The sequence below is a fragment of the Haliotis rufescens genome, unplaced genomic scaffold, assembly GCF_023055435.1.
Source record: "Haliotis rufescens isolate VD_foot unplaced genomic scaffold, xgHalRufe1.0.p SCAF_114, whole genome shotgun sequence".
NCBI lineage: Eukaryota > Metazoa > Mollusca > Gastropoda > Lepetellida > Haliotidae > Haliotis > Haliotis rufescens.
The window spans coordinates 330,715-349,565 of record NW_025963796.1 but is presented as its reverse complement, the minus strand read 5'-3'; the positions used below and the strand labels follow the sequence as shown (position 1 = coordinate 349,565).

The following is an 18,851-nucleotide window of genomic DNA, read 5'->3' as shown; positions in this document are numbered from 1 at the left end:
TAATAGACATTACACATGCATACACTCACGTGCTTTTCATGCTATTACTAATATCGAAGTTACAAATATACGAACAGTAGATATGTCAACTATTGCAAATACATTGATCTATGATGTGGGAGCATTCCTTATCCAGATTGGTTTTGCATGTACATGTGGTATAAAATCACATTAATGTGATGTATATTACAGACCACAGGGCATATAACACACAGAGAGACTCTGTCTCTCTCTCTCTCTCTGTCTCTCTGTCTCTCTCTCTGTCTCTCTGTATCTCTCTCTCTGTCTCTCTGTATCTCTCTCTGTCTCTCTGTCTCTGTCTCTCTCTGTCTCTCCCTCTGTCTCTCTCTCTGTCTCTCTCTCTGTGTCTCTCTCTCTGTGTCTCTCTCTCTGTGTCTCTGTCTCTCTCTGTGTCTCTCTGTCTCTCTCTCTCTCTGTCTCTCTCTCTCTGTGTCTCTCTCTCTGTCTCTCTCTGTCTCTCTGTCTCTCTCTCTCTGTGTCTCTCTCTCTGTGTCTCTCTCTGTGTCTCTGTCTCTGTGTCTCTCTGTATCTCTCTCTCTGTCTCTCTGTCTCTCTCTCTGTATCTCTCTCTCTGTGTCTCTCTCTCTGTGTCTCTCTCTCTCTGTCTCTCTGTATCTCTCTCTCTGTCTCTCTGTCTCTCTCTCTGTCTCTGTCTCTCTCTGTCTCTCTGTCTCTCCCTCTGTCTCTCTCTCTCTGTCTCTCTGTCTCTCTCTCTCTCTCTCTGTGTCTCTCTCTCTGTGTCTCTCTCTCTGTGTCTCTGTCTCTCTCTCTGTCTCTCTCTGTCTCTCTGTCTCTCTCTCTCTCCCTGTCTCTCTCTCTCTCTCTCTCTGTCATGCTTTTACAAACTTACCTGTGATACGTTCTGAAGGCGGCCTCGGCTGACATTCTCTCAATCTCACCCTTGGACGGGAGGACAACCTGAATATGCACACAGCACATGATAAATGTAACATGACATATAATTCAATATCAACGCTACATTTTGAGGATCCGGTGCGTATGTATATACACGTAATTGGACTTTCACAAACATATTTCAGTTTGTACATCACATTGTATATGTAATAAAACGGTTATCACGCGAGTGTGTTTGGGAATGGTAAACATTGTATTTAGCGAACGTCAAAAGCGAGATAAATACATCGTGTGTATTCCTCAGGAATTCAAAGTGGAAGGAAGACCCGGGTTCGAATCCCGACATAAGTACAATGTGTGAAGCCCATTTCTGGTGTCCCCTGCCGTGATATTGCTGGAATATTGCTAAAAGCGGCGTAAAACCAAACTCACTCACTCACTCGTAGTGGAAGGTGTGAAGTCTATGATACAAAACAACACCTTCTATTTTGATGGTCAGCTTCACAGGCAAACTAAGAGAACTACAATGGGGACTAAGGCGGCTCCAACGTATACGACCTTGGTTTTGAGACACTTGGAAAGTACACTTTTGAGGACAGAGAAGGGACCGGAAGTTGCTGATTATTTATGAGAATATCGGCGATGATTCTTTAATGCCTGTTTAATGGAATGGCCATTTCCATGACAAGGTTTTAAAACTCTTAGCATTCTAAATTATATGAATAAACATTATTATGGATTCTAGTAAGTTCCATTTTAGTCACTTTGGTGAAACATCGGGGAATTGTAATTTGATATAAACATGTTAATGAATAGTCATTTTATCTTAAAGCTAACACTGTATTTACCCTTAAATTCTCACGTTTTATATGATATAATCAGTTGTTCCACACGTTTTTAAATATTGTAATGACCGAATATTAAAGTGTTGACTTATTTCGATAAGTATTGTAAATAAAAGAGATAAAACCCTTTTCGTATTCATAAGAAATCGATACCAACAACAGAGTGGACTGTACAATTCCGACTACATCATAAGCATGTGTTTCTGAATCACTATCAAATAGTGATGACACCAGGTGTTTATGAATCACTATCAAATAGTGATGCCACAATGTGTTTATGAATCACTATCGTATAGTGATGACACCAGGTGTTTATGAATCACTATCGTATAGTGATGACACCAGGTGTTTATGAATCACTATCAAATAGTGATGACACCATGTGTTTATGAATCACTATCGTATAGTGATGACACCAGGTGTTTATGAATCACTATCCTATAGTGATGACACCAGGTGTTATGAATCACTATCATATAGTGATGACACCAGGTGTTTATGAATCACTATCAAATAGTGATGACACAATGTGTTTATGAATCACTATCGTATAGTGATGACACCAGGTGTTTATGAATCACTATCATATAGTGATGACACCAGGTGTTTATGAATAACTATCATATAGTGATGACACCAGGTGTTTATGAATCACTATCAAATAGTGATGACACCAGGTGTTCGCGGGAAGGTGAGCGTATCCTGTCCCACCGGTGGTATCCATCACAAATACATGCAAAGGCAAGTAAAAATTAAGAAGTAACGTGGCACATAGCCTGTCCCTTTATACCATTATCCTGATAATTTGATACAAAATGAGCTTTTTTGCATAATTCTGAGACGAAATGAAGACAAGAAAATACAAATAGTGAACAAATACATGTCCAATATTAAATAATATATTTGCTTGTTTTGAAATATGCTTTTGACTATTTGATTTATGTAACGAAGTGCCTAACAGTTTCTTATCGCGTCCAGTTCGTATACACTACCAGCCAATCTATTTGTGTAGAGATTCAAGACATTATTTACATGGTAAACTATTCATTTTTAGTTGTCTAAAAAGCGCCAAATTCTGTTTTATAAATCGCGATTCTTCATTCTATGAACAACAAATAGGTGGAATGTATTTATCTATTAATATTCTAATGTCGTGTTTCTCTAACGTCGTCAAAGTCTTAAAACAATTCATCATGTAACTCACTAAATGTGGACTAGGACTTGAACTCTTTGACCAACTGGGGCGGTCTGGTAGCCTAGTGGTTAAAGCGTTCGCTCGTCACGCCGAAGACCCGGGTTCGATTCCTGACATGGGTACAATGTGTGAAGCCCATTTCTGGTGTCCCCCGCCGTGATGTTGCTAGAATATTGCTAAAAGCGGCGTAAAACCGTACTCACTCACTCACTCACGCTTTTACCATCTGTGGTGCATCAGTTAAATTACACTTACACAATCAGGTGAATGCAGGCACCTGTCTTCGAACAATTTGCCAGTTGAATAAACAGGAATAATGTCATTTCTAACAGGAGAATGTAGAGACATAAATACGTTCAGTCGACATGAATGAGAACTTAGCCAAACATCGAAGTACACTGTTCAAACTGACCCGAGCCTTTAAAGCAAAACAACTTATCTTTTCCACGCGGACTTCCGATGACCGATAGTACGTGGAATGAGAACACGGTGTCATTGGGTTGCAAACGACACCGTGCTAGTCTGACCCGGACAGATACCGTTACATTACACTACACTTGTACCCTGACATGTATAGCTCAGGTCATCAGTGATTCACGCTGCGATGTAACAGTGTTGAGTTCGGATCCACGGATCCACCAAAGCAAAACTTCACGTATCTGTTGTTGCTGGTAGTTATATCATGTACGATAACTTTTAATATAATCTTGCCATTATCTGTACTTTCTGCCAGACCCGTGAAGATCCGGGGTAGAATAGGTCTTCAGCAACCCATGCTTGCCGTAAAAGGCCACGACGCTTGTTGTAACGACCTCTTGTGTAAGAGGCGACCAACGGGATCAGGGCGTCAGGCTCGCTGTCTGATTGTCTGGTCTAGATTCGATTATTTACAGACCGCTGTCACACAGCTTAAATATTGCTGAGTGCGGCGTTACACCAAACAAACAAACAACAACTTTCTGCATTCGTACTGAAACATTCCTGTAACCTTTTCCTGCTGTTTCTGGTGTACAGAGTTTAATGTTGACTAACTACCCTTGCCATCCTTCCATGCAGTTATGTTATTATTGTTGGCGTTCCCGATCATACAGCCACACTCCTACGTGAAGTAACTATATCTTCATGGTACCCAGTGCGTAATCATACAATTCAACACCGAGTGGTGATCGGGGTTTTCAAATGTATTTTCAAATGTATTTTGTGTCAAAATAACCTGCGTTGCATACATAAATTCAGTATATGTCAAACATGTAGTAATTTATTCAATGAAGCTTTTCTCAGCGTATGTTACAAATTTTGGAATATATTTCATGTCAAAAGCCGAGCTTGCAAGGTGCATTTCTGTTTCACACAAGTCGATATCAGAGGTGCAAATGTGATTGTTGTATTGTTATTGTTGTTTATGGATTGTCACTCCTTGTCAATGCCTGTCACTGTACTGTCTCCGCCTGTCATTGTCTGTCACCGCCTGTCACTGTACTGTCACCGCCTGTCACTGTACTGTCACTGCCTGTCATTGTCTGTCACCGCCTGTCACTGTACTGTCACTGCCTGTCACTGTACTGTCACCGCCTGTCATTGTCTGTCACTGCCTGTCACTGTACTGTCACCGCCTGTCATTGTCTGTCACTGCCTGTCACTGTACTGTCACCGCCTGTCATTGTCTGTCACTGTATTGTCACTCCTTGTCAATGCCTGTCACTGTACTGTCGCCGCCTGTCACTGTGTGTCACTGTGCTGCTACTGCCTGTCACTTTACTGTCACTGCCTGTCACTTTACTGTCACCGCCTGTCATTGTCTGTCACTGTATTGTCACTCCTTGTCAATGTCTGTCACTGTACTGTCACCGCCTGTCACTGTCTGTCACTGTACTGCTACTGCCTGTCACTGCCTGTCACTTTACTGTCACTGCCTGTCACTTTACTGTCACTGTCTGTCACTTTACTGTCAATGCCTGTCACTGCCTATCACTTTACTGTCACTGCCTGTCACTTTACTGTCACTGCCTGTCACTGCCTGTCACTGTTACTGTACTGTCACTGTACTGCTAATGCCTATCACTTTCTGTCACAGACTATCACTGCCTGCTACTGTCTGTCAATGCCTGTCACTGTGCTGTCACCGCCTGTCACTGTCAGTCACTGTCTGTCACTGACTATCAATGTCTGTCACTGTCTGTCAATGCCTGTCACTTTACTGTCACTGCCTGTCACTTTACTGTCACTGTCTGTCACTTTACTGTCAATGCCTGTCACTGCCTATCACTTTACTGTCACTGCCTGTCACTTTACTGTCACTGCCTGTCACTGCCTGTCACTGTTACTGTACTGTCACTGTACTGCTAATGCCTATCACTTTCTGTCACAGACTATCACTGCCTGTTACTGTCTGTCAATGCCTGTCACTGTGCTGTCACCGCCTGTCACTGTCAGTCACTGTCTGTCACTGACTATCAATGTCTGTCACTGTCTGTCAATGCCTGTCACTTTACTGTCACTGCCTGTCACTGCCTGTCACTGTCACTGTACTGTCACTGTACTGTCACTGTCTGTCACTGTACTGTCACTGTGCTGTCACAGCCTGTCACTGACTGTCACTGTCTGTCACTGTACTGCCACTGCCTGTCACTGCCTGTCACTGTACTGTCACTGTCTGTCACTGTCTGTCACTGTACTGCCACTGTACTGTAACTGCCTGTTACTGCACTGCAGTCCCAGCCATGAAATTATGATATATAAGTAATGATATATTCCTTGTGTACACTTACCAATCCTTCATTGCGAATGTATTTGAGTGGCGAATTGTCATTGCCATCAATTTTATCAACCCTTGCTTGCCTTTCTGGTGGGACAATATCATGCGATTCCTTCTTTTGAGCCTGAAATACATAATTATTTTAGAACTTTCTCACAATATCCACACTTGAATAAATACTTCCACTTGATAAAACAATTGTACATCTTTGATTCAGCAACCCATGCTTGCCGTAATAGACGCCTATGCTTGTCGTAAGAGGCGACTAACGGAATCGGGTGGTCAGGCTCGCTGATTGCGTAGATCGATGCTCATGCTGTCAATCACTGGATTGTTTGGTCCAGGCTCGACTATTTACAGACCGCCGTCATGTAGCTGGAATATTGTGTGGCAAACAACAAACAAACAAAACATCTTTGAATAAACATATGAAAAGGGAGATGTCACAAGAAAAAGATGCAGGTTTAACATTTGGACAAAAGTAATCTCGAACTGGTCTTTATGTTACCAATATTATGTTTTTATTAAAATTCATCCTTGTTAAAACTAATTTCTAAAACAACTGGACAGGAAACAAAAGGCTTATGACAAACACCGTCACACTGGTAGCATATGTCTGTAACATATAAACTCAATACCTGTACACAACTGATATCTTTCTGATAGAGTGAGTGAGTGAGTTGGGTTTAACGCCGCTTTTAACAGTATTCCAGTTATATCACGGCGTTTTTCTGTTAGATGAGAACATGAATTGTATTAAACAGTGATCAATAAATGCGTTTAATTTGAATTGCCGAAATAGATATACAAAAATGGTCCTGGTTGGTAGATAATATTTATTGAAATATAGAAGTATTTCAATGTTATTCAAGTACACGAGTGGCCAAGTCGTTTAGACGCAGTAATTCGCCTCATACGTTCCAGGAACCTGTGACCGGTGGCTCGAATCTAAGATTTATTTTGTTTGTCAGCAGTATAACCACACTCGTGGAATTCACGTCCACTGGACCCGTGAAGATTCCGGGGTAGAAGTCTTCAGCAACCCATGCTTGCCGTAAAAGGCGACTATGCTTGTCGTAAAAGGCAACTAACGGGATCGGGTGGTCAGGCTCGCTGACTTGGTTGATGCATGTCATCGATCCCAATTGCGTGGATCGATGCTCATGACATTAATCACTGGATTGTCTGGTCCAGACTCGATTATTTACAGACCACCGTCATATAGCTGGAATATTGCTGAGCGCGGCGTTAAACAACAAACCAACCAACCAATCACGTCCACTGATCAACTACAGAAAGCTGCATCACTTTGGTTTTTTCCCCATATCAAGTTCACATGATATAACTGAAATCCTGAAAGCGGTATTAAGGCATATTCAACTCACTCACTCACTCGTACGCAATGGCGTTCAAACTTGGAATCGTCGTTTGTAGCTCTTATTTACCTGTATCTGCTTGTGTAAATTGCTTGTTTGAGGAATGGCCCCCGCCTTATGCATTGACGAAGCCATCTTGTGGACGTTGCTGTTAACTGACTCCCACACCTGGAGTTACACACGGAGTAGAATTAAGAATTGACTTCATTATACCTTCATGATGGAGGAGACCGCCTCCGTGGTCTAGTGGTAGGGCGATTCCCGTCCGAGTCATACCAAAAGACGTTAAAAGATGGTACATGTTGTTACCCTGTCTGGCGCTCGACATTAAGGGTCTTAAACAAGGACTGGTCGGCTTGGAGTCAGTATACTGTGTCTGAGTGGGGTATTCATGTTCAACCGCGGCATGGTATCTCAGTGGGCTAGCACTATAAATCGGCATCAGTCCGGACTAATACAAGCAGCCACACACACACGTGCATGCACGTCGCTGTATGAGTGCAATAATCTTGGACGCGACGTTAAACCCCATTTCACCTCACCTCATAACTGTCCACATCTAGCTATGTTTCTCTCCTATTCTAATTAATACAATGGTCTGATGTGTCAATTCGAGCTGACAGACAGTTTAGTGTGGGTACAGCACTTTGACACGCCACGAACAGCTGTAAGACAGTGACAGACCGAGTATCACAATGGGGCGAATAAGGATCGGTAACTCTTTGTCTTCGGTGATTGTGTGCAACATCTGGCCTCCCTATCACCATCACAATTCCAGAGATCGGTAGATATTAACACCTAATACGTTAAGGAACAACAGATGTCAGTGAATATGCATTATAACACAATAGGCCAACGTAGCAGTAGGTCTATAATTATATAGAATTGACTACTAGTATTATAGTCCATTGGCCAGAGCACATATCGGTACCACCTGGGGTGGCAAAACCTAAGTGGTACTAACATGTATATAGGGTCAATACAAGTGCAAAATGATATGATAACCTTTCCGCAGAAGTAGCTTATTACTACATTTCCACATACCTCGGATTTCACACTTTGCACTATAGCGTAAGTTCTTAAACATAAGACACAAACTAGTTTTATTTCAGATAGCAGCTGGAATTGATCTAAATCAGTGTAAGAAAGGCTGTAGAAAAATTTGCAATGAATAAAAAAATACATGGCAAATACATTATTGTCCGCCTTCATTGGCTGGGCCAATGCCACAGGGTACCCTGCCTGAAGTCAACAAGAAGTCCAAGAAGAGGAGCATCAGCCCTGCCCCTCTGATGCTGCCAGCTGGGAAGCGAGCAGGTCCACCAAAGACTGAGACTCTGGATGTTAACTCCACTAGAGAAGCCCGCGGCGCCCAGGTGAAGAATCACATTTCGCTCCTGACTCGCATAGCAGACCCCACGAGCCAGACAGTCAGCAGCTGGACTGGATTCAATATCCTGACCCGCAATGATGTCATTGTTGCTCAAGATACTGTGAGCTACCTGCCCACCATCAATGCTCCTGCAACAAACATGTCCACTGTGAATGAAGTGCTGGCGCAAACACTTCGCATCATGCAAGTCCTGCAGCTGAATAAGATTGTGTGTGTGTTCGACCAAGCACTCTACGCCAAGGCTGCGGAGATAGTGTGGAAACACGAGAAGTTCAAGAACATAATCATCAGGATAGGGGTCTTCCACACAATCTACAACCTCCTCGCCATCATAGGGAAGAGATTTCAAGATGCAGGGCTCAGAGATCTGTGTGTTGAATCAGGGGTGATTGCAGACGGATGGATAGCTGGTGTCATGAAAGGGCGCAGGTACAACCGGGGAGTTAGACTACACAAGCTTGTGTATGAAGCACTGATGAGGCTTGCATGGAAAGGCTTTCTCCAATGGTTGCAAAACAACCATATCCACGATCCTCACCACCTAGACGAAACCCTGCAGAGGATTGTCGACTTCCGATGCCAAGCTTCACTCCTGAACCTACTTGAAGATCACTCCTGCAGGAGGATCTTGGAGCTGTTCCAATCTTACCTGAACTCCCTCAGAGAACACAGCCTTCTGGATGTCTTATGTAGATATGTTCGAAATCATGCTGGGCCTCATTCGGTCTTCTCGAGAGGGTGACTGGATGCTTCTTTTGGCAGCCATCCGACAGATGATTCCCTGGTGCTTCTCCTGTGACAAGCTCAACTATGCCGGCTTCCTGACCTACTACTATGCCACCATGTCTCGGCTGCCCATCGAACACCCTGAAGTCAACAAGCACTTCATGCAGGGCGGGTTCTCAGTCCAGATTGGTTGTCAAAACCCCTTCGGGCGGATCCCTGTTGATCAGACGATTGAGGAGACCATCAACAAGGACACACAGATACCTGGAGGCACCAAAGGTTTCAGTCTGAAACCTGGCGCAGTTGCAAGACACTACCTGACATCAGAGTTCGGGAGCACCTACTTGAAGCAGCTGAGGGGTATGGTCCAAATAGGGCAACATGACTGCCTTAGTCATCCTGATCTGCAGCTCCCTGGATCAGATGAGACGAAGCTGACATCAAATCCCTCGTTCAGTTAATGGAGGCGAGCTGGTTCAATCCTTTCAACACTGACCAAAGAGAGCTTGTCAGTTTGTCTATTGCTACTGCTGCGCCGGAAGAAGTGTCCAAAGACCTACTCGGGGCTCGCAAGATAGGAGAAGATGCATACCAGACCTTCAAGCAAGAACGCTTAGAAGCATCTGACCCATCTGTACAGTTCCACGACAGGATGCAAAAGAAGAATCTGAAAACTTTCGCAGACATCAGAAAGAAGTCCCACAGCAAAGGCCAGGCCAAAGAATTGGTCCTGAAAGCTGACAGGAAATTATTTGGTCAGATGATCCTTGTAGCTGAGAGTCGAAAACTGCACATGAGTGTGGTACTGGCTCATCCTCTGAGGCCTCTGCCTCAGAAAACATTCGAACAGCTGGCAGAATCAGCGTTGTCCGTTGTTCTGTATGAAGGCAAGAAGAGCCAACGCATCGATGTCGTCTTTGACGTGTACAAGGAGACGTCCATTAAAGATGCAGAACGATGTGACAGGGGGTCAGACACAGGAATCCAATTCAGAAACATTGCACCTGGTCACAATATTCAGCAATGGAGAAAGTTACTGAGCAGCTCGTCTAACAAGACAAGACTGATCAAGTTCCTGGTGGAAGAATGGAAGAAAGCAAGACAAAGAGAGAAACTCGAGAACAAGGTACTGCATGTTTCCTGCGAAGACATCTGCTATAAGATGACCAAAGAAGAGTGGGAGGAGGCTGGAGAGCTGAAGTATTCTCAAGAAGAACCCGACACCCGCCTTCTGCTCCATGCTCTGCATGCAGCGGAGCATGGCTAAAAGAGTGTAGTCATCACTGTTGATGATACTGATGTCTTGGTCTTGACCTCGGGGTCAGCAGCAGTATTGCATGCCCAATATTTCAGAAACTGGGACGAAGAGCCGCACAATATACATAAACATTCGGAAGCTACACCAGGCACTGGGAGATGACGTCTGTAATGCACTCGTCGGCATGCACGCGTTCACGGGCTGTGATACAGTCAGTGCCTTTGCTGACCGGGGGAAGATGGCAACGTTGAAGAGGATTAAGTCAGACAAGACCTACCAGGAGGCCTCCAGTGAACTTGGTAGTTGATGGGAGGTATCAACGGAATTGTTCCAGGGGCTGCAGAAGATTACCTGCCAAATGTACTTGCCTTCTGCCCAGACGACTGAGGTGAACAGACTCAGACACCAACTCTTCTGTGCCAGACGAGGGGAGGTGGAGTCAAGCCAACTGCCACCTTGTGAAGACTGCCTGTTCATGCATGCTCTCCGTGCCAACTACCAGGCTGCCATCTTGAGGAGATGTCTGCAGACCCAGCCCATTGTCCCAAGGCCGAAGGAGTGTGGTTGGACAACAGAAGAGGACGGCAAGCTGACAATTCAGTGGATGCGTGGCTCACCTGCACCAGATGCCGTTCTCCAGCTGCTCTCCTGCAAATGTGTCCGCTCATGCAAACTGCCAGATTGTTTTTGCCTCACCAATGGCTTGAAGTGCACAGACATGTGTAAGCTACAAACCTGCACCAACCAAGCCAAGGAGGATGAACCACAGTTGGAGCTTTCAGATTTGTCAGACTCTGATGATGAGCTTGACGGTGATTAGGCCCAGTTACTCAACTATGGACACATAAAATTCAACCTTCAAGTCAATTTTCAAAGCAACTAGTGTTCTGATTGTGTGCCCAAGAGATTAACCATGGTCTCTATGATGTTTTTATTCCGTATGTACTCGTTTTATTGCCAGAGTAAATTACATTAACAAAATACGTGTTTATGGCTGTTGTTCCTAGGGTATGCTGATTTAATGGGTTATAACTACTATTAAGCTACCAATCTGCGATGGTTATCATATCAAAACATAAACTAGACATATATAGCATGTGAAAAATTGCCACTAGAATTTGCCACTCTGAGTGGTACCGATAAGTGAAATTTTCGGTCTTGGCTCATGGACTATTATTGACAATCATTAAAACTATTGCTATTGTTTAAACGCTGCATTATTTTCTTGAATGGACAGTTGTTTGTCAATCATACATTGTCCTAAACCAACATTTTAATCAATTTACACTTGGAACAGAAAGAACTACTTTTTTTATATTTTAACAAGTGTATGATTTAATACTTTGTCGGAAATCGTGTCGCCAATGGGTTTGAACCAGTGTCGTTTGATGTGAGGACGTCTAAGTTACGGAGTGAAATTAACTATTACATATTTTCGAATATTTGCATAACCCTTAATGACGGAACAAATAATATGTATATATTAAAGCAGTCATATTAAAGAGATTTGATAAACTTTGACGAGAAAGAAAATCAGGTGAACAAATTTATCCTTGCAAAGTGCAGTCGACTGAAAAAGACTAGTTTAGGACCCCGCGAAATTATGAAGAGCCGTGTATCATGCATTGTAAATGTCAGCTCGTGGCGGAGCTTGGTGCACGTTAAGCAAACGGCAGCGAAGGTATTCCTCGTGCATCACGGAAGGACGACTCACGCAGTATAAATGCAAACTACAGAGTTCTGGTGTATTTTTTATTTTTTTTGCACAAGAGAATGTTTTGTCAAAGTGTTAAAGTAGCGACGTATTTTAAGTAGGGAAATATCCACGCTATTCCCCATTCCTTAAACGTAATTGGCCTCAGCCCCAGCGAGGCCTCGTCTCCATTATTCTGAAGGAATGGAGAGTTACTCGGACATTCCCCTAAAGTGAAAGTAGCGTGTCTGATATAACGGAATCAAAACTAACGGAAATCATGAAAAACTTCAACAGACTGAGAGGAAGATATGAAAGACTTCAACAGATTGAGAGGAAGACATGAATAATTTCATCAGACGCAGAGGAAAATATGAAAGACTCGATCAGACTAACAGGAAGATATGAATGACTTGATCAGACTAACAGGAAGATATAAAGACTTCATCAGACTTAGAGGGAGATATGAAAGACTTTATCAGACTAACAGGAAGATATGAAAGACTTGATAAGACTAACAGGAAGATATGAAAGACTTCACCAGGCTGAGAGGAAGACATGAAAGACTTGATAAGAGTAACAGGAAGATATGAAAGACTTGATAAGACTAACAGGAAGATATGAAAGACTTCACCAGGCTGAGAGGAAGACATGAAAGACTTGATAAGAGTAACAGGAAGATATGAAAGACTTGATAAGACTAACAGGAAGATATGAAAGACTTGATAAGAGTAACAGGAAGATATGAAAGACTCGATAAGACTAACAGGAAGACATGAAAGACTTGATAAGACTAACAGGAAGACATGAAAGACTTGATAAGAGTAACAGGAAGATATGAAAGACTTGATAAGAGTAACAGGAAGATATGAAAGACTTGATAAGAGTAACAGGAAGATATGAAAGACTTGATAAGAGTAACAGGAAGACATGAAAGACTTGATAAGAGTAACAGGAAGACATGAAAGACTTGATAAGACTAACAGGAAGATATGAAAGACTTGATAAGACTAACAGGAAGACATGAAAGACTTGATAAGACTAACAGGAAGATATGAAAGACTTGATAAGACTGACAGGAAAAAATGAAAGACTTCATCAGACTAACAGGAAGATATGAAAGACTTCATCAGACTAACAGGAAAAAATGAAAGACTTCATCAGACTTACAGGAAGATATGAAAGACTGAGAGGAAAATATAAAGACTTCATCAGACGCAGAGGAAGACATGAAAGACTTCATCAAACTAACAGGAAGACATGAAAGACTTGATCAGACTAACAGGAAGATATGAAAGACTTAATAAGAGTAACAGGAAGATATGAAAGACTTGATAAGACTAACAGGAAGACATGAAAGACGTGATCAGAGTAGCAGGAAGACATGAAAGACTTGATAAGACTAACAGGAAGACATGAAAGACTTGATAAGACTGACAGGAAGATATGAAAGACTCGATAAGACTAACAGGAAGACATGAAAGTCTTGATCAGACTAACAGGAAGATATGAAAGACTTGATAATACTAACAAGAAGACATGAAGACTTGATAAGACTAACAGGAAGATATGAAAGACTTGATAAGACTAGCAGGAAGACATGAAAGACTTGATAAGACTAACAGGAAGACATGAAAGCCTTGATAATACTAACAGGAAGACATGAAAGACTTGATAAGAGTAACAGGAAGACATGAAAGACTTGATAAGACTAACAGGAAGATATGAAAGACTTGATAAGAGTAACAGGAAGATATGAAAGACTTGATAAGAGTAACAGGAAGATATGAAAGACTCGATAAGACTAACAGGAAGACATGAAAGACTTGATAAGACTAACAGGAAGACATGAAAGACTTGATAAGAGTAACAGGAAGATATGAAAGACTTGATAAGACTAACAGGAAGATATGAAAGACTTGATAAGAGTAACAGGAAGATATGAAAGACTTGATAAGAGTAACAGGAAGACATGAAAGACTTGATAAGAGTAACAGGAAGACATGAAAGACTTGATAAGACTAACAGGAAGATATCAAAGACTTGATAAGACTAACAGGAAGACATGAAAGACTTGATAAGACTAACAGGAAGATATGAAAGACTTGATAAGACTGACAGGAAAAAATGAAAGACTTCATAAGACTAACAGGAAGATATGAAAGACTTCATCAGACTAACAGGAAAAAATGAAAGACTTCATCAGACTTACAGGAAGATATGAAAGACTGAGAGGAAAATATAAAGACTTCATCAGACGCAGAGGAAGACATGAAAGACTTCATCAAACTAACAGGAAGACATGAAAGACTTGATCAGACTAACAGGAAGATATGAAAGACTTAATAAGAGTAACAGGAAGATATGAAAGACTTGATAAGACTAACAGGAAGACATGAAAGACGTGATCAGAGTAGCAGGAAGACATGAAAGACTTGATAAGACTAACAGGAAGACATGAAAGACTTGATAAGACTGACAGGAAGATATGAAAGACTCGATAAGACTAACAGGAAGACATGAAAGACTTGATAAGACTAACAGGAAGATATGAAAGACTTGATAAGAGTAACAGGAAGATATGAAAGACTTGATAAGAGTAACAGGAAGACATGAAAGACTTGATAAGACTAACAGGAAGACATGAAAGACTTGATAAGACTAACAGGAAGATATGAAAGACTTGATAAGACTAACAGGAAGATATGAAAGACTTGATAAGACTAGCAGGAAGACATGAAAGACTTGATAAGACTAACAGGAAGACATGAAAGCCTTGATAATACTAACAGGAAGACATGAAAGACTTGATAAGAGTAACAGGAAGACATGAAAGACTTGATAAGACTAACAGGAAGATATGAAAGACTTGATAAGAGTAACAGGAAGATATGAAAGACTTGATAAGAGTAACAGGAAGATATGAAAGACTCGATAAGACTAACAGGAAGACATGAAAGACTTGATAAGAGTAACAGGAAGACATGAAAGACTTGATAAGAGTAACAGGAAGATATGAAAGACTTGATAAGACTAACAGGAAGATATGAAAGACTTGATAAGAGTAACAGGAAGATATGAAAGACTTGATAAGAGTAACAGGAAGACATGAAAGACTTGATAAGAGTAACAGGAAGACATGAAAGACTTGATAAGACTAACAGGAAGATATGAAAGACTTGATAAGACTAACAGGAAGACATGAAAGACTTGATAAGACTAACAGGAAGATATGAAAGACTTGATAAGACTGACAGGAAAAAATGAAAGACTTCATAAGACTAACAGGAAGATATGAAAGACTTCATCAGACTAACAGGAAAAAATGAAAGACTTCATCAGACTTACAGGAAGATATGAAAGACTGAGAGGAAAATATAAAGACTTCATCAGACGCAGAGGAAGACATGAAAGACTTCATCAAACTAACAGGAAGACATGAAAGACTTGATCAGACTAACAGGAAGATATGAAAGACTTAATAAGAGTAACAGGAAGATATGAAAGACTTGATAAGACTAACAGGAAGACATGAAAGACGTGATCAGAGTAGCAGGAAGACATGAAAGACTTGATAAGACTAACAGGAAGACATGAAAGACTTGATAAGACTGACAGGAAGATATGAAAGACTCGATAAGACTAACAGGAAGACATGAAAGTCTTGATCAGACTAACAGGAAGATATGAAAGACTTGATAATACTAACAAGAAGACATGAAAGACTTGATAAGACTAACAGGAAGACATGAAAGACTTGATAAGACTAACAGGAAGATATGAAAGACTTGATAAGACTAACAGGAAGATATGAAAGACTTGATAAGACTAGCAGGAAGACATGAAAGACTTGATAAGACTAACAGGAAGACATTAAAGCCTTGATAATATTAACAGGAAGACATGAAAGACTTGATAAGAGTAACAGGAAGACATGAAAGACTTGATAAGACTAACAGGAAGATATGAAAGACTTGATAAGAGTAACAGGAAGATATGAAAGACTTGATAAGAGTAACAGGAAGATATGAAAGACTCGATAAGACTAACAGGAAGACATCAAAGACTTGATAAGACTAACAGGAAGACATGAAAGACTTGATAAGAGTAACAGGAAGATATGAAAGACTTGATAAGACTAACAGGAAGATATGAAAGACTTGATAAGAGTAACAGGAAGATATGAAAGACTTGATAAGAGTAACAGGAAGACATGAAAGACTTGATAAGAGTAACAGGAAGACATGAAAGACTTGATAAGACTAACAGGAAGATATGAAAGACTTGATAAGACTAACAGGAAGACATGAAAGACTTGATAAGACTAACAGGAAGATATGAAAGACTTGATAAGACTGACAGGAAAAAATGAAAGACTTCATAAGACTAACAGGAAGATATGAAAGACTTCATCAGACTAACAGGAAAAAATGAAAGACTTCATCAGACTTACAGGAAGATATGAAAGACTGAGAGGAAAATATAAAGACTTCATCAGACTCAGAGGAAGACATGAAAGACTTCATCAAACTAACAGGAAGACATGAAAGACTTGATCAGACTAACAGGAAGATATGAAAGACTTAATAAGAGTAACAGGAAGATATGAAAGACTTGATAAGACTAACAGGAAGACATGAAAGACGTGATCAGAGTAGCAGGAAGACATGAAAGACTTGATAAGACTAACAGGAAGACATGAAAGACTTGATAAGACTGACAGGAAGATATGAAAGACTCGATAAGACTAACAGGAAGACATGAAAGTCTTGATCAGACTAACAGGAAGATATGAAAGACTTGATAATACTAACAAGAAGACATGAAAGACTTGATAAGACTAACAGGAAGACATGAAAGACTTGATAAGACTAACAGGAAGATATGAAAGACTTGATAAGACTAACAGGAAGATATGAAAGACTTGATAAGACTAGCAGGAAGACATGAAAGACTTGATAAGACTAACAGGAAGACATGAAAGCCTTGATAATACTAACAGGAAGACATGAAAGACTTGATAAGAGTAACAGGAAGACATGAAAGACTTGATAAGACTAACAGGAAGATATGAAAGACTTGATAAGACTGACAGGAAAAAATGAAAGACTTCATAAGACTAACAGGAAGATATGAAAGACTTCATCAGACTAACAGGAAAAAATGAAAGACTTCATCAGACTTACAGGAAGATATGAAAGACTGAGAGGAAAATATAAAGACTTCATCAGACTCAGAGGAAGACATGAAAGACTTCATCAAACTAACAGGAAGACATGAAAGACTTGATCAGACTAACAGGAAGATATGAAAGACTTAATAAGAGTAACAGGAAGATATGAAAGACTTGATAAGACTAACAGGAAGACATGAAAGACGTGATCAGAGTAGCAGGAAGACATGAAAGACTTGATAAGACTAACAGGAAGACATGAAAGACTTGATAAGACTGACAGGAAGATATGAAAGACTCGATAAGACTAACAGGAAGACATGAAAGTCTTGATCAGACTAACAGGAAGATATGAAAGACTTGATAATACTAACAAGAAGACATGAAAGACTTGATAAGACTAACAGGAAGACATGAAAGACTTGATAAGACTAACAGGAAGATATGAAAGACTTGATAAGACTAACAGGAAGATATGAAAGACTTGATAAGACTAGCAGGAAGACATGAAAGACTTGATAAGACTAACAGGAAGACATGAAAGACTTGATAATACTAACAGGAAGACATGAAAGACTTGATAAGAGTAACAGGAAGACATGAAAGACTTGATAAGACTAACAGGAAGATATGAAAGACTTGATAAGACTAACAGGAAGACATGAAAGACTTGATAAGACTAACAGGAAGATATGAAAGACTTGATAAGACTGACAGGAAAAAATGAAAGACTTCATAAGACTAACAGGAAGATATGAAAGACTGAGAGGAAAATAAAAAGACTTCATCAGACGCAGAGGAAGACATGAAAGACTTCATCAAACTAACAGGAAGACATGAAAGACTTGATCAGACTAACAGGAAGATATGAAAGACTTAATAAGAGTAACAGGAAGATATGAAAGACTTGATAAGACTAACAGGAAGACATGAAAGACGTGATCAGAGTAGCAGGAAGACATGAAAGACTTGATAAGACTAACAGGAAGACATGAAAGACTTGATAAGACTGACAGGAAGATATGAAAGACTCGATAAGACTAACAGGAAATCATGAAAGTCTTGATCAGACTAACAGGAAGATATGAAAGACTTGATAATACTAACAAGAAGACATGAAAGACTTGATAAGACTAACAGGAAGACATGAAAGACTTGATAAGACTAACAGGAAGATATGAAAGACTTGATAAGACTAGCAGGAAGACATGAAAGACTTGATAAGACTAACAGGAAGACATGAAAGACTTGATAATACTAACAGGAAGATATGAAAGACTTGATAAGACTAGCAGGAAGACATGAAAGACTTGATAAGACTAACAGGAAGACATGAAAGACTTGATAAGACTAACAGGAAGATATGAAAGACTTGATAAGACTAACAGGAAGATATGAAAGACTTGATAATACTAACAAGAAGACATGAAAGGCTTGATAAAACTCACGGGACGATATGAAAGACTTGATAAGACTAACAGGAAGATATTAAGACTTCACTAGGCTGAGAGGAAGACATGAAAGACTTGATAAGACTAACAGGAAGACATGAAAGACTTGA

At 40.5% G+C, this 18,851-nt stretch overlaps 1 protein-coding gene across 1 annotated transcript in view; it reads right to left on the bottom strand.

Annotated features, from left to right (window-relative positions):
- The window catches only part of LOC124152722 (probable methyltransferase-like protein 24), a 60,936-nt gene that overhangs the window by 5,987 nt on the left and 36,098 nt on the right, over window positions 1-18,851 (bottom strand). Inside the window, exons 3-5 of the mRNA XM_048393100.1 lie at window positions 7,117-7,215; window positions 5,685-5,795; window positions 872-939 (exon numbers count right to left, since the gene is read on the bottom strand). Of these exons, the coding sequence (XP_048249057.1) occupies window positions 872-939; window positions 5,685-5,795; window positions 7,117-7,215 (278 nt within the window). The remainder of the gene's footprint in view (window positions 1-871; window positions 940-5,684; window positions 5,796-7,116; window positions 7,216-18,851) is intronic.